Source organism: Hemitrygon akajei, chromosome 12, assembly GCF_048418815.1.
Source record: "Hemitrygon akajei chromosome 12, sHemAka1.3, whole genome shotgun sequence".
Taxonomy (NCBI): Eukaryota; Metazoa; Chordata; class Chondrichthyes; order Myliobatiformes; family Dasyatidae; genus Hemitrygon; species Hemitrygon akajei.
In genome coordinates, this window is record NC_133135.1 from 86,915,854 (window position 1) to 86,939,595 (window position 23,742).

Below are 23,742 nucleotides of genomic sequence, written 5' to 3' on the forward strand. Positions count from 1 at the left end.
GACTGCTCCTGTGGCTCCTCCCACAGACCCCCTGCTGACTGCTCCTGTGGCTCCTCCCACAGACCCCCCGCTGACTGCTCCTGTGGTTCCTCCCACAGACCCCCTGCTGACTGCTCCGGTGACTCCTCCCACAGACCCCCGCTGACTGCTCCTGTGGCTCCTCCCACAGACCCCCTGCTGACAGCTCCTGTGGCTCCTCCCACAGACCCTGCTGACTGCTCCTGTGGCTCCTCCCACAGACCCTGCTGACTGCTCCTGTGGCTCCTCCCACAGACCCCCTGCTGACTGCTCCTGTGGCTCCTCCCACAGACCCCCTGCTGACAGCTCCTGTGGCTCCTCCCACAGACCCCTGCTGACAGCTCCTGTGGCTCCTCCCACAGACCCTGCTGACTGCTCCTGTGGCTCCTCCCACAGACCCCCGCTGACAGCTCCTGTGACTCCTCCCACAGACCCCTGCTGACTGCTCCTGTGACTCCTCCGACAGACCCCTGCTGACTGCTCCTGTGGCTCCTCCCACAGACCCCTGTATAAAGGTGATGGAGGTCTGAGCCCGGCCTCTCAGTCTCCAGGATGTAGTATGGTGGTCACTCACTGCTTGTTCCTTCTTCCAGTCAATAAAAGCCGATACCTCGCTTTTACGTCTCAGAGTGAGTTATTGATGGTGCATCAGTTGTACAGTGGGGACAGTAATTGAGTAATAAGAAAGGTAGAAAAGCAATGCAAAGTATTGTGCTACAATTCTAGAGAAAGTGCAGAACAGGAAGACAAAAAGTGCAATGGTCATGGCGAGGTGAGTTGAGAAATCAAGAATTCATCCTTATTGCATATGAATTCCATTCAGAGTCATGATGGGGGATAAAAGCTCTCTCTGCACCTTGTAATACATGTTCTCAAGGTTTACCACCATATTCAACAAGTACAATGTAGGCACCCAGTGATAACCATCGATATCCATTTTCTCTAAGCAAGTCTTTGGTGGCTCATTAACTTCCCAGCACAGTATTCTCCCCACATTCACATCTACTCCACCTCCAGACAATCCCATCCACCTAATCTAGGACCAAGTTGCAGCCACCAGTTAACCAACCAACCTGCACCGCTTGGGATGGGAGAGGAAACTGAAGCATCTAAAAGAAAACCCACACAATCATGGGGAGAATGCACAGATTCTCCAGAGATATCAGAGGTGCGGATTGAATCCCAGTATTGGAGCTGCAGTAGCAGCTCTACCAGCGGAACCATTCTGCTCACTTACAAGGAATTGGAGACCAAAACCAATCCTCCAAAGTGCCAACATTGATTGTTTGTGTTTTATAATATTTTCTTATTCTCCCACTGAGCTCTGTTTGTGTTACCTCTGCCAACTCACCCTGAGTCCCTTTTGCTTGCCTCAGTACAAAGGGATTTGGTTTTGCCTGGTTTCTTCAGTTCAGAGGTTCATTAATCTCACTCCAGTAATGCTTACTCTTGTTTCCAGTGTGGTGTATTGGGTGGTCCCTGGACTTATGCTGTGGAGAATACATCCATTCACTTAGCCTTGGAGCATTGATTTACTGAACTGAAACCAATGTCGATAAAATATTGCTAAGCTACCCATGTGACCAAGGTAATTTGAACTCCATCAAACCTGAAGTTATTAGGAATATACATCAGTGGGCCAAACCAAGACACACTCAATATATCAACATCTTCCTGTTCATTAGCGTTTTTTGTCATTGGTGAGGACAACGAGATTGCAGTTCTAATCCATTCAATACAAAACTGCATACTGGCAATTCAATTACTAAAAACACAGTGACTAGATTTAAAATAACATCTGAGTTATTTAGAATGACATCTGGGTTACAACTGAATTAAAAACAAACAACTCTAAAATTAAAAGAAACTGTGGTTGCCCAATACAAATATTGCACATGCCCATGGTATAAAATACAATAATTAAATATAAAATAGCTTCAAGAATTAAAGCTGAATTTAAAAAAAAAGAACAAAGAACTCTGAAATCAAAGGAAGGTAGCTGCCCCATTTAAACCAAAATATTGCACTGCCTATGTCTTATGCTTCGAGATTATCCATAGTGTCTATGGACCATGGTCCGGAGGGGAATTGTTCAGTTTCACGACAGCCCTGGGGAAGGAAGCTGTTTTTCAGTCTGGATGCCCATGCAAAGATGTTTCTGTATCTCCTGCCAGATGGTAGGAGATTGAACAGGTGATTACTGTGGTGAGATGAGTGCATTTCATCATAGACAGTGTGAACTGTAGATGGTTTCCGTACCTGGTAGTTGTGTCCAGTGATGTTCTGTGCAGTCAATCCAGATCACTCGTTGAAGTGTTTCTGGTTGATCTTGTTGCAGCTAGTGAATCATGGTGTCAATGCAGTAGGTCAGTATGCTCTCAATGGCACATTGATATGGAAGTTTACCGGCAGCTTTTGAAGGAGATTTGCTCTCTTTAAATTTCAAAGATCATATAGGCGCTACTGAACCTTCCCTACCATCAAGGTAGCGCTGGTGGTCCAAGAGAGCTCCTCTGTGATGTTCACTCACAAGAACTTTTAAACTGGAGACCCTTTCCACTGCTTCACCGTTTGAGTAGTGTAGTTTATTCATACCTTCTGGATCTCCTGAAGTCGATATTAATTTCTTTGGTGTTTTCGATGTTCACTGAAAGGTTATGGCTGTTGCACCATTCAGACAGTTTCTGCACCTCCTGTCTGTATGCTGGGTCATTTGGAAGTGAGACACTTGCAAATCATGATGGGTCACAACCTGGTTTAAGCCCATAAGTGCTTGGTAGAACTTGCAAAATTGAAGAAAAATGACTTCAGGAGTGGTTATTAATGTATGTAATGTTCTGGGGAAAATATTTGCATAACACTGAAAATTAAGCACTACGCAATTGAATTTTCAGGTTATCAAGATACTAAATCTGCCACAGAATTTAAGGAGAGGTACCCTGAGGCTCGTAAGCATTAACAGGTCAACAAAAAATTGAAGCACACCAGGGAGCCCTTGTGTAGTACATATTGTAAGATTCACATGAAAAAGCAGATAATTATCTAAATGGAGAGAAGTTCATAGGCATTTAAGTATTGTCGTCTACAAACTATAATTTTAGCAGGCAAATCCAACACAAAGATAAACAGTATGTTACCCTGTATTGTAAAGAGACTGGAGTTTAAGAATAGAGAGATTCTGCTACAGTCATAGAGGATGGTGGTGAGATCAAGCTGGTGTACTTTGCACAGTTTCAGTCCCCTTACCTAAAACAGAGTAGCACTGGAGACACTGCAAAGCAGAACCACCAAGCTAATTCCTGGAATGAGAGAACAATACTGTCAAGAGAGTTTCAATCTGGATTTCTTCGAGTATAGAAGATTGAGGGATGACCTTATACAAACATACAAGATCGTAAGAGGACTTGAAAACAGGATACAGATTGGGATGTCACTGTTGGTGGGAGATTCATGAACAGTGGGAAATAGCTACAAGCTAAGGGACTGGTCATTTAAAACTGAGGTGGATTGAGATTTCTTCTCTCGGAGACAGTGAATCTTTGGAATTCTCTACCCCTGATGATAATAGCAGTCGAATTATTAGATGTATTTAAGGTGGAGATGGGCAAACATCTGAAAGGTTGAGGGACAAAGGGTTACTGGGAACTGGCACAAAAGAGAATGTGAGGCTAACATAGAACAGCCATGATCATACTGAACGTTAGGATAGGCTTGAGGGGCCTGGTGGTCTACTCCTGCTTCTATTTTCTTGTGTTCTGGTGAAGAATTGTACTTTCACCTGCAACTGCTTGGGACTGTGTTGTTGTAGCAATGTATGAAGTACAGGATTAAATTGCTAAAAATACTCGAGGTCAGCTACATCTGTGGAGAGAGAAGAAATTAATGCTTTGGCTCTGTATTATTTTACCAGAACTCAATGAGAAGATTCAAAAAGGTTAACAATGGATGGTCATCATTGATTTCACAAAGAAAGGTCTTCTGTGATGGAAATTTAGAGGGGAGATTGTGGTAATGCAGTAGGGAGGATTAAAATCCAGAGCTTCAAAAGGTGTTTAATATGTTACCACACAGTAGATGAATGAATATGGTCAGAGGATACAGAGTCAGGATCTCTGGCTTTAAAACAGGATACAGAGAGTGGGAATAAAGAGTAGCATTGAGAGGAAAAAAATGAGTAATAGTGTGCCACAAGGAGCAGTGTGGGACCACAGCTGTTCACAATTTGCAATAAAACTTCTGACCATGGGATCAAAGATACTAAATTAAATATTGCTAGGAGTTTCAGTTGCATAAGAATATCAGTACTGTAATATATTACTGCAGAACATTTATAAACATCCAGACTGGACATGTGATTGGCAGAAATGTACAAAGCCGTACAATGTTGTGAGAGACATGAGGTCACATATTACTTGGAAGCTAGCAGTCTGGTAGGTTGAAACACAAAGGGAATACAGATACATCAATGATAATAAAAACTGCACTGCCATGAAAAACAATAAAGAAAACCAAATACTTTGAGTTGATTTTAGAGGACAGAATCAATAAGTGGCAAGATTATGTTGTCTTTTTGAACCCCGATTAGATCACATTTGTACAGTTCTGGTCACGGCATTATAAGATAAAGGGTGCAGAGAAGATTTACAAGAATAATACCATAAATGCAAGAATATATAAAGCAGGAATAGAGCAATAGACCAGATTTCTTTTCCATCATGTGAGACATCTTCAATATCACATGAAATCTTATAAAATCATGAAGAATTTTTACTTTTAAGCAGCACAACTAGAGGCTATCGACCACCAAAATAATATCCAACAGGGAATTTAAAAGAAACGTACAGTTTATACAAAAAAAAATGATGAGATGAGGTTTAATACCACAAGGAGTAGTTAATCAAAGTGTTCCAGATGTTTTGTACAGAAAACTGTACAAGCATTACAGCAAAATGGGAATGATATATTTATGTGAGGAAAAATCGTTAAGTATCAGGATGGATAGATAATATAGCTTTTGCTGTGTTATATATCACATGTAAACATATGAAAGATCAATGTGCTATAATCTTAACACTGCAGTATTTCCATCAATTTCTAGAAAGTGCAATAATTCACTCCTCTTAAATTAAAGTGATTTCAAACCTGGACTCCGGATGACATGTTCCAGGATTTCGACATCAGTTGTAGATTAGGGACTTTAATGTCAGTAATGATTCCTTCATGTCATGTCAGGTTCTTTGATCTCCAAGTCTAATCATTAATACAAAGGTGAGTAATCCAGATTCCTCACAGCTAATTTAGTGAAGAAGCATACTCAGTGTGAGGTAGACTCTACACTCCATTCCCCTCAATGGAAAAGTGATTCTGCACTACTATTACTCAAATTCTGTAAGTTTTCAGTTTGGGCTGATAGGTTTTAATAATGTAAAGGTCCTTCATAAATTGCAAAAAAACCTTGATTGAGGCAATAGTGGCATTATAATCAAGTTAGGAAACGCAGATCATAATTAATTCATGGATACCTTGTTGTGTTTTGAAGTAATTAATTTCTACATACCATGCTCCAATTGAGAAACATTTGGTTTTAAAGAGTGAAAAAGTATGCACAGTATTAATTACATTCTTTAAGAAAAGACAGAGTGATGCTGAAAATGTTTCAACTTAACAATTTGTCAATGTTTTCCCAACTCTGATATTTCAGTATTCAGAAACTGCTTGCATCAAGGACTATAATTTCCACTCTCTCTCCTTCAGACAGAAGAATTTTGTGACTGGCATCCCGCAGCAACTGCCAGATGGAATGGTTGCCTCAGCTCTGCCCAGCGAGAGCCAGTGCCAGGAAGAACTATCTGAGCCTGTACCAGATCCAGACTACCTCACAGGTCAGTCTGGCCTTCCATATTCCGTTTCATGCTTTGCTGAACAGAACTTGAATGTAATAAGAACCTAAATCAATTTGTATTTGACTAGGTAAGGTATAATTGATGGCTCACTATTCAATGAACCATCGTTATCGAAATGCAAAAAAAAAACACCTGATGCCAGAAGCTTCAAATACAGATCAGAGAGAGCTGGGAATACTCAGCAAATCAGGCAGCATCTGTGGAGAATGAAGCAGAATTAACATTACAGATTAATAGCCTTCCTGTAGTAGTGATGTCCTTTTCAACTACAGACCATAGCCGCTGGTTATGTGAAATCATATTTTCGTAGTCAAAATTTAACTAACAATTAGTGACTATTTAAAAAATTATTTCAGACCAATGTACACCAATTTCATTGTATACACCACAGTGTCAATGCTAAGGCTGAATTAATAATTAAAATTATTAATAATGGTGATTCTAGATCAATGTACTGCAGCTGTAGCAAAGATAATTATTTTCTTTACTCAAGAATTAATCCTATTTTACACTATATTGTACACTACCTGATGTGTTGTTTGTGCTATGGCTTTAAGAGAATAGATTGTGGGGAATGGCAAATGTACCAGTGGTCAAAGCAGAAAGAAGCAATGGAAGACCCTATGATGGAATTCTGTTTCAGATAGGACAGAAGACATAAGACCTACCAAATGTTAGAGGGCTTGAGGTAGATGAGGCACTGTGAGAAAGAAACATACTGGAACAGGATTAAACTATTGAACATGCTGACCTTATTCTTTAAAATTTTTATTGACATAAAGTGCAGAGCAGGCCATTCTGGCTCTTTGAGTCGTGCTGCATTGCAACCCTCGATTTAACCCTTGCCTAATCTTGGGACAACTTACATTGATCAATTATACTGGTTGATTGGTTGTCTTTGCACTGTGGGAGGAAATCAGACCACCCGGAGGAAAGCTACAGTCGCAGGGAGAACATACAGGTTTGTTACAGGCAGCATCAGGAATTGTACCTGGGTTATTGGTATTGTAAAATGTTGGCTCTCCAGCTTCATTAAGACACATTTGATTCTTATCTTAATTTCTAGCCTTTTATTTTGTCTTAACTGAGAGAAGTGTAAGAGTTCTGTTCTTGAGATTTTCACTTGATCCAAATAAAACAATTTATTTTTCTGGAGAAACAAGATTCCTGCTATTGAGTGAAAACGGATTCCCGACAGCTCCTGCTCTAATGTTAGGCTGTGCTTTCTGAATCTGGACTCCAATAGCACTCGAAATAACCTCTCTGAATCTGCCCTTTCTTAAACTCTGCTTTAGTCTTTTTTGTCCAAGAAGATGTGCCTGTATACTTATACATGACCCCACTTTAAAAGCCCCTTTCAGCCACCTTGGGCGAATTGAGTCATTGCATCTCTCTCTCTTCAACACATCCACGCAGTTCTGTTAAATGTAACCATTTGCCGGCAAGCTGATGTCGTGTTTCCAGACAGCCTTTTGGTGCCATCTGGAGACACTTTTTGGAAACATGCATTCTGAACTGCTTAGGAACTAACCGTGGGCTGGGGAAACAGAATCAGAATCAGGTTTATTATCACCAGCATGTGTCGTGAAATTTGTTAACTTAGCAGCAGCGGTTCAATACAATACATAATATAGAAGAAAAAACAAAATAACAACAACTAAATAAGAAAACCAATTACATTATATGAATACTGAATAGATTAAAAATCATGCAAAAACCAGAAATAATATATATTAAAAAAGTGAGGCAGTGTCCAAGGGTTCATTGTCCATTTAGGAATCGGATGGCAGAGGGGAAGAAGCTGTTCCTGAATCGCTGAGTGTGTGCCATCAGGCTTCTGTACCTCCTTCCTAATGCTAACAGTGAGAAAAAGACATGCCCTGGGTGCTGGAGGTACTTACTAATGGACGCTGCCTTTCTGAGACACCGCTCATTGAAGATGTGCTGGGTACTTGTAAGCTAATACCCAAGATGGAGCTGACTAGATTTACAACCCTCTGCAGCTTCTTTCGTTCCCCACGCCCCATACCAGACAGTGATGCAGCTTGTCAGAATACTCTCCACTGTGCATCTATAGAAGTTTTTGAGTGTATTTGTTGACATACCAAATCTCTTCAGACTCCTAAAACCCTGGCTTGCTCAAAATTTCTTCATAAGGCATCTTCTCTGATCCAAGCAGCATCCTGGTAAAACTACTCTGACCCTTTCTAAAGCTTCTACATCCTTCCTATAACGAGGCGACTAAAAGAGAATGCAATACTCCAAGCAACACACAATGGTCCTGATAAAGAGTCTTTGCCCAGAACATCGACTGTACTCTTTTCCATAAATGCTGCCCGGTCTGCTGAGTTCCTTCAGCATTGTGTGTGTGTGTTGCTTGGATTTCCAGCATCAGCAGATTTTCTCTTGTTTGTGATTGCAATACTCCAAGTGTGGTTTAACCAGAGTTTATAGAGTTGCAACATAACTTTGCAGTTCCTGAACTCAGTCACTCAAACTTTTTAAGCACCCTATCAACTTGTGTAGATATGGACTCCAAGCTCCACCTGTTCCTCCAAACTGTTCAGAATCCTGTCATTAGCCTTGTTGTCTGCCGTCAAGGTCAATTAAAAAAAATATATCATTTCACTTTTCTGGATTGAGCTCCATCTGCCATTTCTTAGCCCAACTCTGCATCCTATCTATATCTTGTTGACAGCCTTCTGCACTATCCACAACTCCAATCTTCATGTAATCTGCAGACTTACTAACCCTCCTATCTATGTCCTCATCCAAGATTTCAGTTTTCTTTCAGCATTAAAGAAAGAAAAATTGCATTTATGCAGCACTTTGCTGAGCTTAGAACATTTCAAGACAATTTGCATCCAGTACATTTTGAACAGTAGTTACTGTTGATTAATTATAAGGAATGATATACCATGAGTAAATCTCCCAGGTTTTCCTTTTGTTTTACAAAGGCCCTGGCATTTAAGTTGAAAGTGTGGTGAATTATAGGAGCCCTCTTTCTATGACATGTACAGAGGATCTTTAGTCGTTTTCTCCATCTGGGACATTTTACTGACCTAATCTCAGCTCTATTAATCTGCTCTGTAATTTATTCAGGCAATAAAAAAAAGCCTAACCTTTCTTTATCAGTCCCCAAGACTCCCAATGGGCATTTCTGCTTCTCTATATCGTGTCCTTTGCAGCTGTTTTATGTTATGTATGAGTACGTGTGACTTGTCTGACTAGAAGAGGCAAGCTATTTAATTCTGAGCACATTCAGTATTAGAGCACTTCATTACCTACTGTTTTCAGTGAAAGATATGTTGTTTTGCTCAGATTCTCTCTCCTGCTGAACTACTTAAATGACCTTTTTGGTGTAAATGTACATAAATGAATGAATAATAAATATCTGCAAAAAATGCACTACAAGTTTACGTAATTAGCTTGCACTGAAGGAACATAGGAATGATTTATCTGACCTGAAGAAGATAAGGATCTTGGAGCATATGGAAATTTTCCAGTTGCATGCTCTGACTCTGCTCTCTGGAAATTAATAAGGTGCATCCTGCTTTTCAGTTTCGCGTTATTCAGATCTTAATTTCCATACCTCACCGAAGAGAGCATCAGAACACGAGATATGGTAGGAAAGTGGGCCATCGCTTGCCTGTGTCTGCTCCACCATTCAATCAGATCATGTTTTATCTCTGCATACTTTTATTCTCCACTAATCCTATATCCCTTGATTCTTTTAATAGCTAAAAATCTGTCAGGTTGTTTCTTAGATATGTCTGAGCCTCAGCTTCTTTGAATGGCCAACCCCTTACTCTGAATCTAGGGATGTCAGCCAAAGTAAATGTCATTGTTTCAACTACTCTGTCAAGCCCTGCAAAAAAGCATGTACGTTTCTGAGATCACTCCTCAGCACCTCCTGTATTTTGGAAAAATCTGTCGCCTCAGGGCTCATTCTTTACTGCCAAAATTCTTGACATAATGGTAGATTAAATTTTGATTTAATTCATCAGGCTGGCAGCTATTGAGATGTAGGTTACACAGAGGCTACCTATGTTAATTTTAATAGTTAATCAGTTTTCACCAAGAAATGGACAGGTTTCCCAGGCCTTCCAGCTGAAAGGGAGAGGGAAGGGTTAAGTTAATAGTAGAAGGATTTGTTAGCAGCTGTTGGACAAGGAGGAGAATGAAGCTTTGAATCAGCCGGTCAGTAGAAGTCATTGAACTCCCACCCTCAATCCCCAATCAAACTTCCACCCAGCGGGCCTGGATATCCTTTTCCCCGATCTCTTTCTGCTCTGATGTGTTCTCAGAGGCTTCAGCTTTGTGAAGCAGATTCCCACTCAGCACTTAAAAGAACCCCTTAGTTTCACCTTGTTTCAGTTGCCTCCAGGCTGAAATCTAGCTGTTTTGCCCTCTTGCTCAAAATGTTCTTGCCTTTATTTTGTGAGCCTTGATAGTAGTGTGGATCTTGTTAATGCATGGGGAATTTAGTTTCAGACAGAGTGTTATATAAATAAACTAAATTACACCAATTGCAATGAAAATGAACTTCCTTCCAGAGACAGCTGAAGATAACCAACTGTTGTTGAGATGGTGGAAATGTTGCTTTAAGGAGATGAAGCTCTTAAAACAAGTAGTCTTCTTCTTCCATTATCCCAGTAACTCAGATGATTCCCAGCTTTACCTTTAAGGGGCAGAGACTCTTTACAGAACTTCTCCTCTGGCAGTTAAATGAAAGAATTTGTTTTCTCTTTGAGAGAAGAATCAGCCATGTTGCCATCTTTGCACGATGACGTGAGATTTTCTCATCAGCTAAAGACTGTCTAACCTGAAACTCTGACGCCTAGTGTCTGTTAAACTAATGCAAGAGTGAACCTAGATGATAACCAACAAGTGAAAATTCATAAGGGATTAAAATTGACTGACAGCTTCCATAAAACACAAGCTGATAACTAACTCAAAATCAACCTTGATGAGAATTCTCATACCTTAACCAGCGATTGACCTAACAAGCCACAGGACTGAGGGCAGATTATTTTTTCCCTGCTTCTCAGAGAAGCTATTAGTTTGTGATCTGTATCAGATGTTCAGATTTATTTATTTCACACATGTACATTGAAACACATGAAATGTATCATTTGCGTTAACAACCAATACAACCAAAGGGTGTGCTTGGGCAGCTCAAGTGTTGGCACACATTTGGTGCCAACATAACATGCCAATGTTGTTCGGCAGAACAACAAAAGCAACAGCAAACAACAGCAAAATAAGTCCATTTTCTCCCTGCCACCCACAGACAGGCCTCCAACCCCGGGTCAGTCCATTTCTGAGCATCCAACCTCCAGTCACTAGTCTGGATTCACATATTCCAGGCAACTGACATCCAAACAATGGTGTCAGAGGTTCTTCGACCATCTGGCCTTGTCTTCCAGACTTCGGTCTTTGACTTTCTGTATTGATCCTAGGACTTGTTAATTATGGGCTTTGAACTCCCAGCTTCACATTCCTGACTTTCACAGAACTCTACCCCTAGGACTTGCTGACCTGGGGAGTCACTGGTCTCATCCTTCCAGCCCGCACAGGCTTCTGATGCCGGGAGTCGCTGACCTAAAGGGGACTTACTGAACTGGGCAATGGGTCACCAGCCCTCATCCAGGATCCACCAACCTCACTGACCACGGGGATCTCAGCAGCTGCCACCCAACATTCGTCCTCGGAACTGACCGGCCTTCTACTGCAGAGTGCTCGGACCTGGCCTCCGGCTCCAGCCCTGACACTTCATTTACTGTCTCTTACCTCCAACTCCCCCTCATTCCCGAAACACTTCATTCCCTCAAACCCTAACTCCCCTCATTCCCATCAACCCTACACCCTAAGTCCTCATTCCCCTCAAACCCCACAATCTCCAAACCTTAATCCATAACTCCCCTCATACCTGTCCTAAATCCTAACCCTGTGCTGTCTCCAAAACCATCCCTACAAGCCTAAAAATACAACGTAATCCGAGACATAACCTCAATACACATCTCAGCTCAGTGGCATCTTGACTGCAAGTCTAACTTTCATTTGCTGAATTGCTTTAAAGTCATTCTGTTATGATTATAGCAGGAAAATAGAGACTTTTTAGTCATTTCTTTCACATCCCTTCTTCATGGTATGTAGAGTAGCTCCTCGAACAAACTAACTCCATTGTTTGAGACCGAGCATGAGGAGTTGACACAGAACTCGACAGCCCATAGCAGGCCATTCAGCCACCTGATCTAATTCAATAACAAGGTTCAAAATCGAAGAAATGTATTCCATCCTTTATTAAAGAACTGGCAAAACAATCTTGAAGCGATATTAAGCTTAATTGAGCAAAATTAAGCAATTACTAAAAGATATCATTCCTGGCAGTCTCTTATCTCCAACTGACTCCAACCCAAAAATCAAAGACAAAGCGTGAATTCATAACTAAACCCTTCATTTTTGCCACACCTCCACCCATGTGACTGACTACACAACACAAAACACAATGCAGATACATGGCTCCTACAGTATATTTTACTCTTCCATTTTCTGTTGGAGCTTCAAAGAACTGAATGCTGTCATTCACCATATGGATGAATTTTTTCCATCTCTCCTCATCGCTCCCTACAGCCCAAGGTCACACAGTTAATCTTCTTTTTCACATGCCTGATCCAAATTCAAGCTGTCCTGTCTGTTTCACCCTGGTTCATGCCAATGTCTTTGATCCTTATCCTTGTATTGCTCTGCCATCTTCCCGTCATCTCCAAAAGTTGATGTAACCCCCAAGAATACCCAAGAAATAGGTAATGAGCTATATTCATTAATAATTTTGTAAATTTCTCTTGGGTGCTGTGTAGTTAGATTTGATAAATGTAATGGTTAGCACAATGCTTTATACTGCCAGTGACCCGGGTTCAATTCCTACGGCTGCTTGTAAGGAATCTGTACACTCTCCCCGTGATCACTCTAGCTGCATCGGTTTCCTCCCACTATCCAAAGATGTACTGCTCGATTGGTTAACTGGCCATTGTAAATTGCCCTGTGATTATACTAGGATTAAATCAAGAGACTGCTGTGCACACATGCCTTGAAGGGCCTATTCAGCACTGAGTAAATAAATAATCATTCAATGATTGGAAAGAGGATGGAGGATGAATCCAGATAACTCCCAGGTCATGAAGTTAATGGAAGACTATCAAAGAGAAAACAATTGAACAATTGAATGTACCGATCTGATGGATAGATAAAGAGCTGTGAATAGTAGATCATGCTGGACTAACTTTTGTGGTATGTGATCAACAAAAAGGAAAAGGATGTGTCTCAGCTCATGATCAGTGGATTTCCGGAACTGATAAGGTTTCACACAAGACATTTTGAAAGAAAATGTAAACACATAGGTGGGAAATTGTCTGGTCGGAAATATGGATGAGAATTAAGAACATGGGCCCTGGCTGATGGACTGAAACAGTAGCTTTCTCCTGAATAGTTACAGCATCCGTCACTGTCCTATTATATCAATACCTTATGTGAATGAATAGAAAACTGCATATTAAAATTTAGGAGGCTGTTTTCGATTAGACTGTATAAGTATTTATTTTCTTTGTAGTTTAACAGTTACCTGCTTGTACTTTATATAGCTATTCAGGCATCATCTACGGAAATGGATAGATAGTTGACCTTTCAGGCAGAGACTTTTCTACAGGACCTGTAGAAGGGTCTCAGCTCGAAATGTTGACTGTCTATTCATTTCCATAGATGCTGCATGATTTACTGTGTTCCTCCAGCATTTTGTGTGTGTGTTGCTTTGGAATTCCAGCATCTTCAGAATCTCTTGTTGTTTCCAAACTTCCAAAGAACCTTGGATGAAAACATCAGAATCGAACAAAGTTGTGCAAGTGGCAGGAGGACGTATCAAAGGGCTGAAGACTGATTAACTGAACAGAAATCATAGAGGAGAAAGGTGTTCAACATAGAAGAGTGGGAGCTCATTCATCTTGAATGTAGAAGGGGAAAAATGCATTATTTATGGCGAAAAATTAGAAACTGAAGACCACCAGAAGTCTTTGATCATTTGTTATTCAAAGGCAGTAGGCCATAACAAAAGATAAATGGGGAAAAAAAGTTACAAGAATTTTGGCCTGCATCTTGAGATAACTCAATTGCTTCTATTCTAGTCAAACCCCCAATTAGAGAATATCTTCATTTCTAGACATCAGAGCTCAAAAAATAAAATGCTGGACTTGGAAAGGGTTTGGCACCAGAATATCAATAAAACTTGAGGGTTAATCAGATTTCATTGACTTTTCATTGTTTGTTAGGATGTGGAACATTAATGTAAGATTTAGTTGAGTTGTTTCAAATGGGCAAGGATATGTTTGAATAGAAGCAGGAAATCAATGCTTGAGTGGTTGAGTTAAGAGTGAGAGAACACAACCTTAAATTAAAACTATGCCATTTAATTGTTAATGCAGGAAGTATTCAAATGTTCAAGGAGCTGTGGAAATCTCTCCTAGGATGTTATGTGCGTTCAGGCAATGGATATTTTCAAGACTGTAATTGTGACTTAATAAAAATATGTATCAAAAATGGCTAACCAAAGCTGAAGTAACTAGCTGGAGTCCAATACAATGTTGATATATAGACCAAGGACTAATTGGTTTATTCCTGTTCCCGAAATTCTCTTCCCACCTGTTAAGAGATGGAATTATATCTTTAGAAAGAGATGACATAGGGTCAGATAATGTTGAATCTTTGTGGGTGAAGTTAAGAAACTGCAAGGGTAAACAAACCAAATAGTAGCCAAGATGTGGGGTTAAAATTCCAAAGGGAGCAGGGAAAGGTAAGTATTAAGGGTAATGACACAATTGTAATGGGGGACCTCAATATGAAGGGGATTGGGACAATCAAGTTGGTGTCAGATTGCAAGAGGGAGTTTGTTGAATGCCTGCAAGATGGCTTTTTAGAGCAGCTTGTCTTGAGCCCGCTTAGGGAAAGGCCATCTTAGATTAGGTGTTGGGTAATAACCCAGGTCTTATTAGGGAGCTTAACATAAAGGAACCCTTAGGAGGCAGTGATTGTAATATTATTGAATTCATAGTGCAATTTGAGAGGGAAAAGTATAAGTCACATGTATCAGTACCACAATGGAATAAAGGAAACTACAGAGACAGGGAGAGAAGCTTGCCCTGGTAGATTGAGGAGGATACTGGTGGGGATGACGGCAGAGCAGAGATGGCTGAAGTTTCTGGGTATAGTTCACATGGCGCAGGATAGACTTGTCCTACAGACGTCCTCGAATGTCAGCGGTAGGCAACCGTGGCTGACAAGGGAAGTTAAAGACTGCATAAAAGCCAAGGAAAGGGCATACAAGATAGTGAAAGTGAGTGGGAAGTTGGATGATTGGGAAGCTTTTAAAATCCAACAAAAGGCAACTAACAAAGCTATAAGAAGGGAAAAGATTAAATATGAGGGCAAACTAGCTAATAATATAAATCAAGATACTAAAAGATTTTTTTTCAGCTAAAATATAAAAGGAAGGTGAGAGTTGATATTGAACCAGTGGAAAATGTTACTGGTGAGGTGGTAATGGGCAAAACAAAGAAATGTCAGATGAACTTAGTTAGTACTTTGTATCAGTCTTCACTGTGGAAGACACTAATCACTCTTCATACAATAAGACTTAAATTCTCTTGACCATTCAATATAAAATTGGTGTAACTGGGTGCTTGATGGTCAGAGTGGATGGTGAGCAAAGGGCTTTTTTCAATGTACTGTCCCTATATGACTCTGTGACAAAAAGCCAGAGTGCGGGAAGATGAAGAAATAAGACTAAATTAATATTCTGTAAAACAATTTGATTACCCTTATTCCTTGTGGAAAACAAAAGTTGAATTTTCTCTTGGAATTTTAATTGGAAGAAAGGAATGCCTTGTTATGGAGGGATTGGCCTTGTTGTACCAAATGATCATGTTTTGTGTCCAAGACCAAACTACTGATATTGAAGAAGGTGAGAATTGTTTGTCTAATTTCTGCAAGAACTTTGTGAAGGAGAAACAGCTTTGAAGTTATAAGTATGCAAGGTTGAATGCATTATGTCACCCAGGTGGGTAAATTCTACTCATTGCACAAAGGGAGATTTCAGTGTTTTGTCCCTAAAAGCCCTGTGTGTTGATCTTCAAAATAAGCCGTCATAATGTGGAATCATTGCAATAATGATCAAATCAAATCCATACACCACAAATGGAAGAGTCTGCATGAAATTACAAATAACCCATGGCTGAAATTACAAGACATCCATCAAAACAGTTATTTTTAGCCTGCCAACAATCACATTCACATGTTGCAAACAGCAGCTTATATTGGAGAGCTAACTGACATGAGTTACTTTATAATACCTTCCCTTGCGCCCTGGGACAACACTTAGGCAATAATGTGTGACTAGCTTGTCCCCAAGCTTTAGACCGACACTTTGAGGGTGTGATGCTGCTTCTAATGTAGCTCTTGGTAACTCTTTAAAGGCTTGTTGGTAATTTACAGGTTCCGTATTTTGTGAGTAAGGTGCTTCCAGGTCACTGTTCATTGATAATGAGGAAATGAAATTGTCATTGTCGTGCTTTCTGTGGACTGAGATTGAGGAACACTTATGAGACAGTCTAGCAGAAAATCTATAGTAACCTTGACACCTGGTATTCCTGAGTGGGAAGAGATGATTCTCTCATTCTGAGCTGAGAGGAAATGTGTTCCATTCCAAGTGTTGCCTTTGTTCCCTTTGAATGAACTGAAACTACTGCAGCCAAAGCAAAAGGCATTTGATTTGAAAATAAAGATGTAACGGAACAAGAAAAGAGAGTTTGAGCTGCATCATCAAACATTTTGGATGCTGCAGATCTAAAATAAATGAAGCTAAATTCTCTTCATCTAGTTGAGCAAGATCTTTATGTAGAGTTACCTTCCTGATTTGGAAGGGAAGTACTACAATTAATGTGCTATTGCATAAACATTCCCATTATTGGATTAGTGTGGAGATAAAGTGGTGAGCAAAGAAGACCTGATTATGAATTCAATAAGGCACTGAAGTGGTTTCTGCAACACTGCTGGGATGTCAGGGAGGCCATCACTATTAACTCATAAATGGATGATCTTTATTACCCTGCATATTCACAAATAAATTTATAAACAGTATATTTCTTCAGCAGTGGTCAAACTAATGGGTGTTTGCATTAAGGTTTATTTCTCTTGCACTGTGAAGTTCAGCCTCTGCCTCCCTCTCTCTCTCTCTCTCTCATGAGTAAGGACTGATGTCAGACTTTAGAAACATTGTTAGTGTCATTAATAACACAGAATAGCACAGACTGAACAGAAATTGACAATGTGGTAACATTTTAAATACCTTATTGCATCTTCTTAGGTAATACCTCAGGATCACGACTCACTTCAACTCTGGTTTACTGTGTCCTGTGGTGAGTAATGATGCCAGTATGGAAACGGCAGACTCTTTCACGGGTGAAAGAGCAGGTGGTCAGTGAGGCAGCTGGACGGAAAGACTGAGATTGTCATGACTTCCAGCTCATGTGTAAGACATTGGTGTACCAATGCATGGTGTCATTTCTCTATACCGACCCTAATGCTCCTTCTCCTCTTAGACTAGTGGTCACCAACCTTTTTAAGCCCAAGATCCCCTACCTCGGCCTCAGTGAAAGGCAAGATTGACCCCAGATTGATTAGTTACACACATGCGCACCGGGGCAGAAAAGACCGGAAGTAAAACCCTGCAACCCGGAAGTAGAAATAATGTATAAACACCAGGGGTACCCACCCTTTTTTGTACCGTAGACCAGTTTAATATTGACAATATTCTTGCGGACCGGCCAACCGGGGGGTGGGGGGGTGGTGTTAATCACAACCGGAATACAGCGATACTCGAAGCAGGTTCCTTATGTCCAGTCTATTCCACAACTTTGTTTTCGTGGCTCTTGGTACTTAGCTTCTGTCCCACTTGCTCACGTTTTTTCCGCTGAAAAAACTCAGTGAGTTTGTCTCTAAGTGCAGGGTGCTTGGACTCAAGGTACCGAAGCCTTTTTGAGTGCTTCATTGCCTCATTAGTCAGCCTCCCGGCCTGAACTCCAGCCTCTGCCTGCCCGCTGCCAGACGCCCTGGCCAGGTGCGGCTGGTCGTGGGTGGGGTGAGAGGACAAGGTCAGGGCCGGAGGTCCCCGTGCCGGGGCCGCGGCGGTCGCAGTCCGGAGAGAGCAACCAAGCGAGGAGTGCGACAGAGAGCGCGCCTGCCCCCTTTGTAGGATCTATCAGCTGACAAAAGTTTGTTTCAGTAGATCGCAGTGCGGTAGCTGCTCTGCTGCTTACGAAACCCTGAGTCTGGATTAGGTAGTCTGCGAATATTTTAGCACTGGGTTCCCCATGAACATTCGATGTGCTAACCAGGTTCAGAGGTGTTGCCCATCTGTCCGCACTCCGGGCCAGTAGCACCGGCACTTCCCACCGGCTGCGCTCCGGGCCAGTAGCATCCGCGGTTCCCGCCGGCCGCGCTCCGGGCCAGTAGCATCAGCTCTTTCCGCCGGCCGCGAGAGGGTGTCACTGCGTTTAGGTGACTGATGGCCTCGCGTGGGTTCAAGTTCAACAGTGGCCATGACAGGGAATGAGAAAAGGTGCAGCTGACTCATACTGTTTCCTCATGGTGGCTGGGGACCACTGAAGTACACTGTGTAGTGCGTGGCGGGGGAGCTACACGCATGCGCACTGGGCAGAAAGAACGGAACTAAAACCCTGCAACCCAGAAACAATCTCTCAACAGTACTTGTGTACTTATTTTTCATTTTTTTTTCGGGATCTGCTGGGAAAGTCTCAAAGATCGGCCAATCAATCACGATCGATGGGTTGGCGACCGCTCCAGGAATTGGATGAGGATACTGCATTACTTCAAGGTGTGTTTAACCACATCCTTGAATTCTCTCTTGTGATAGAGCTCAAAAAAGAGTGTCTGCTTGAGGACTGTTTTGTCAGATGTGAAGACAAAGTTGTCAGTAACCCTTCTCATGCTCACCAGATTGAAAATCAATCATGTGGTGCAATGTGTGCATGCTTCATCTGATGGAATCCCAACTCTAAAGCCGATTACATGTAAGCTGTGTGGTTCCTGCAGAGGTCCGAACTGCTCCTGAATTCTCCACGTACATGGCTATCTTGTGCCTGTATATTCATAGCTGTATAAGACAACTGGCCTGTGATTCTTCAGCACCTATGGCTCACAGATGGTATAACCAGCCAAGACAGATCAGGTTGCACAATGAATGTGGCGGCAGGTACAGGGTCAGTGAAAGAGAAGCTGGTTTACTTAACCCAATGTCCTAGACTTCTGTGCCTGGCTCTGCTGCAAATAATTCCACTCAAGGGTTGACTTATGCTTTGGACCAAGCCTCCCCCCTCTCTACCAGATCCAGTTTAAATATGTTCTCAACATCACCCTAGCCATCAAATGACTCCAGGAGTCCAGCCCATTTTCCCATGATCAATCAAGGACCCAGTAACCCTTGCACATACTATTGTCCAAAAGTAAGTCATGTTTCAAATTTTCAATTGCCCAGTTTATCACCACCACTAGCATGCTTCCTCTCTACGACCCCTTCCTCTCCCTTTCCACCTCCAAAGCTTATTTCCAATGCATCCTCCCCCACACTCCCAGCATCCTCTCTGTAAACCATGCATTGAGTCTGGCACAATGATACTGGTGTGAACAGAATGCCCTACCGTATGTGATGTTCTGAGACATTTGCTATCAGAGATGGGGACCAGTAACAGGGATCCAGTTACCAGGGTTTGCACAAAGCCTCCATGTAGGACCAAGTACTTTGATGACACACAATGTCCAGGCACCTCTCTCTCAAGACTGGTCTACTGCCCAGGACAGCATGAGCTCTATCACCACCGGCCAGATATGTTCTTATAAACACGCCTCATTATAGCAAGAGGAATTTTCTATAAAGGTCAACAGAAAATCCAGCTCAATCAAATGCCAGATTTCATGTTGTGCTGATCAAAGTGTGGATGTGCAGTGAAATGAACTATTAAAATTTCTTGTAACTTTGCAGCAATTAATATTAACATCATTAGAAATTGCCAGAGTACAGATGCATAAGGTGGCTGAGGAATGACCTAGCTTTGCAATTAACAAATCTGTCTTAAACAACTGTCAGTTCAAATTAACTCTGATTTTGTGCAGTTAACACTCACCCAACCTTGTCCGAGTTAATAACAAGTAAAGGAAGACATCGAAGCTAATCTTTGTATGACCTTGGGTAACTTGGTTTTGTGATCTTCACCAGCCCTTCATGAGGTATAGTTTTCTATTTCTTAATGCCCTACAGAGTGACTGATTTGTTGTGCCATCAGAGTTTGGGAACAGAGAACAAAGTGATATAGATTAAAACAAAGTTCAGTGAAGCATTAGGTACACTGTCTGGTGCATGTAAAATATCCCGTGGCTTTTTAGAGGAATTCTCTGTATCCATGCTGATTGCACGAGCAACACTATTTGATCAAATGATTTGGGCGTTTATGTTGTTGCTGCACACAGGGTTTATTGTTTGTTCCCCCATGCATTACCACATTTTTCAAGTTACCTCAGTCGTTACACTTCAGACCAAAGGATCAGCCTTCATTAGCTGCAGACCATGGCAGGACACCCAGTAGTCATAGAAGGTGTGAAATAAATCAAACTTCTTTTTCTTAAAATGAAATAGATTCAATGTCTTTGAATTAATCTGGGCAAGAATCTTTCCCAAGTGCAAAGCATTTAAAGTAAAGTGCCACAGCTTTGACACAGCAGGTCATTATATTTTGTCTATAAAAAAATGTTATCGGCCTCTGGAATTAGAGAGGCTCAGTGCGGTGCCATATATAATTAAACTGTGATGTGAGAAGCTGGGAAGAGTCCCTGCCATTGTAGTCAATTATTTTGTTGTATATTTTATCACTTATTCTTTACGTCCTACTGGGCAAGCCATCAACATAAACAAAAAGGAACAAAGGTACACATACGCCATTTGGTATTGTTTTCTTTGTGGCTTTATACTGCAAAGACAATGAACAAAAGCATTTTAGACAACAGCTTTTTTTAGGGCTACCACATACTGTACAGACTACCACACACCTACCTACCACCACACATTTGGGTATAAATGGCACTAAAAATAATTAATTTCAGTGCATGTTGCTTTCAAGTATGTAGTTTTGAGCTTTAGGAGGGAATTAGATTTAAAATGAACACTTTACAAAGATGAAGTGTTCTGAAATGCTGACTGATAATGATTTACTTTTAAAGTGTAAATGCTTTTGCAATTTTGGTTACAATGGTAGCAAAGATGCCACAACACGTTTCCATACAGAGTAAAACATTCAGATCTTTGTTTGAGATTGTAACTGAGGAATAAATGATGGACAAGGCACCAGGAAGGACTTGCTTGCTCTTTGTTGCAGAACTGCGAGATCTTATGGGTACAGTCAAGAAGATAAATGGGAGGTGAATTTCAAGTTTATTTTCATGGGCATACACACCCAGTATATTACTTTATGTAGCTGCAGCACAGTACATAGCAATAATAAATTACAGAAACTTAATTTAACATAAATTATATAGAACTTGTGTGAGAAAATAAATAAAAATAAACATAATGTCATTAGTGCAAGCTGAGGGAAATGTAGTTCATAGTGGGATTATTGGTTTTCAGCTCGTCAAAAAGCTGACAGTAATGGGCAAAAGCTGTTGTTAAACTTTAAGGTGTGTTTCTTTAGGTTCTGGTACCTTCTACCTGACGGCAGCAATGAGAAGTAGGGTGGGGGTTCTTAATTCTGGATGAGATAACGCACCTTGTAGACATTCTGTAATGGATTTCCACCCAAAGCATCGTAGCTGTTGGAGCAGAGGATCCTGCTTCCTCAGTGGTGAGGAAGGCAGTCCCAAACATACCCCAGTCCCACCATCTCCTCAACTCTGTCAGGCCAGGCGTGTGAGAGATCCGACAAAGTGAAAAAGAGAAAGCATTTCATATCACACCGTTCATATCAGTTGGGAGATTGCTCTTTGGTGGTATTACTGACAGTGAGGTATTACTAGGCTATAGGTATTACTAGGCTACGGAATGACATTGTTCAGTTTGGAGATTTTCAGTGCAATAGCAAATAGAATTTAATCTTGATAAGACTGAGGTGATGCACTTTGAGAGAAATTTAATAATGTAAGTCATAAAATGAGTTTCAGGACCTTAAGGAGTATTGATACGGCATTCAGGATGCTTGCTTTCATTAGCCATTGTACAAGACTAGGGTGAAGAAATTTAAAATTCATAGTTAGGCAATGAATGGAATGCTGTGTACACTTTAGTTAGCACATGATAGTAAGTACATGACTGAACTTGAGAGTGTGCAGAGGAGATTGGCAAAGATGTGGCCTTAGATTGAGTATTTCAATTATGAAGAGAGACTGGATAAGTTAGGTTTGATTTCCTGGGAACAGAAATCTGATAAATCCATAAATGTTTGTGAGAGACCTGAGTAGGAACAACAGTAAGAAACATTTTCCCGTGACAAGTTTCTCAGGTCAGTGTGTAGGTGTAAAGTGATAGGGAAATGTTTCGATCTGGGAGTGATTTTTTTTTAATCATGCAGAGAGTTTATAATCTAGAATGTTATGACTCAGAAGGTGGTGGAGGCAGTACTCTCACAGCATTTAAGAAACATCTGGACAAGAACTTGAATCACCAAGGCACAGTGAGCTGTCGACTATGCCAGTGAAAAGGATTGCTATGGAGTGGTATTTTATAGTGGCACGGATGAGTTGGGCCAAGGGGCCTGTTTCTGTGCAGTGTGCTTCTATTTTGCTGAGTCAGAGTAATATAGCACAGAAACAGGCTAATCAGCCCAACCTGTCCATACTGTCCCAATTTTTTCACATTTGGCCCAGATCCCTCTAAACCTTATCTCTCTATGTACCTGTCCTAGCTTTTTTAAGTTGTTATTCTGCCTACCTCAGTTGAATCCTCTGGTAGCTTGTTCTGTAAGCCTACCACTTTGGGTGAAGAATTTGCCCTTCAGTTCCCTATTAAATCTTTCCCTCTCACCTTAAACCTAAGCCCTCCAGTTTTTGATTTCCTTTCTGTGAGAACAGACTGTGTACATTCTAAACACCTCACACTTATCTAAATTGAAATTCACTTGCTAATCCTCAGCCACCTACCAGCTGAAAAAGGTCCCCATTATTTTTGATAACCTTCTTCACTGTCTACAATACTAACTATCTTAGTGTCTCCTGCAGCCTTACTAACCACACCTTGTACATGCACATTCAAGTTGTTTCTATAAATGAACAACATAGGGCCAATATCTGTCCTTGTGGCATACTACAAGTCACAGGCCTCCAGACAGACAGATAATGTTCTGTATCACTGTTTCTGATCATCAAGTCTATTAAATATCTACTTAGCTACTTAGCAGCATGGTAGTGTAGTGGTTAGCACAACTCCTTACAGTACCAGAGACCCAGGTTCAATGCCTACAGCTCTCTGTAAGGAGTTTGTACATTCTCCCCGTGACTGTGTGGATCTCCTTCTGGTGCTTTGGTTTCCTCCTACAGTCCAAAGATGTACTGGTTGTGGATTAATTGGTCATTGTAAATTGTCCCGTGACTGGGCTGGGATTAAATAGGGGGATTGCTAGGCAGCATGGCTCAATGAGCTCGAAAGGCCAACTCTGTGCTTTATCCTAATAAATAAATAGCCCTTTTGGGTCCCATGTTATCTAACCATCCA

The 23,742-nt window shown here is 41.1% G+C and overlaps 1 protein-coding gene across 1 annotated transcript in view; it reads left to right on the plus strand.

The window, feature by feature from the left end:
* The window catches only part of astn1 (astrotactin 1), a 2,716,024-nt gene that overhangs the window by 2,114,340 nt on the left and 577,942 nt on the right, over positions 1–23,742 (plus strand). Inside the window, exon 14 of the mRNA XM_073063618.1 lies at positions 5,773–5,900. Within this exon, the coding sequence (XP_072919719.1) occupies positions 5,773–5,900 (128 nt within the window). The remainder of the gene's footprint in view (positions 1–5,772; positions 5,901–23,742) is intronic.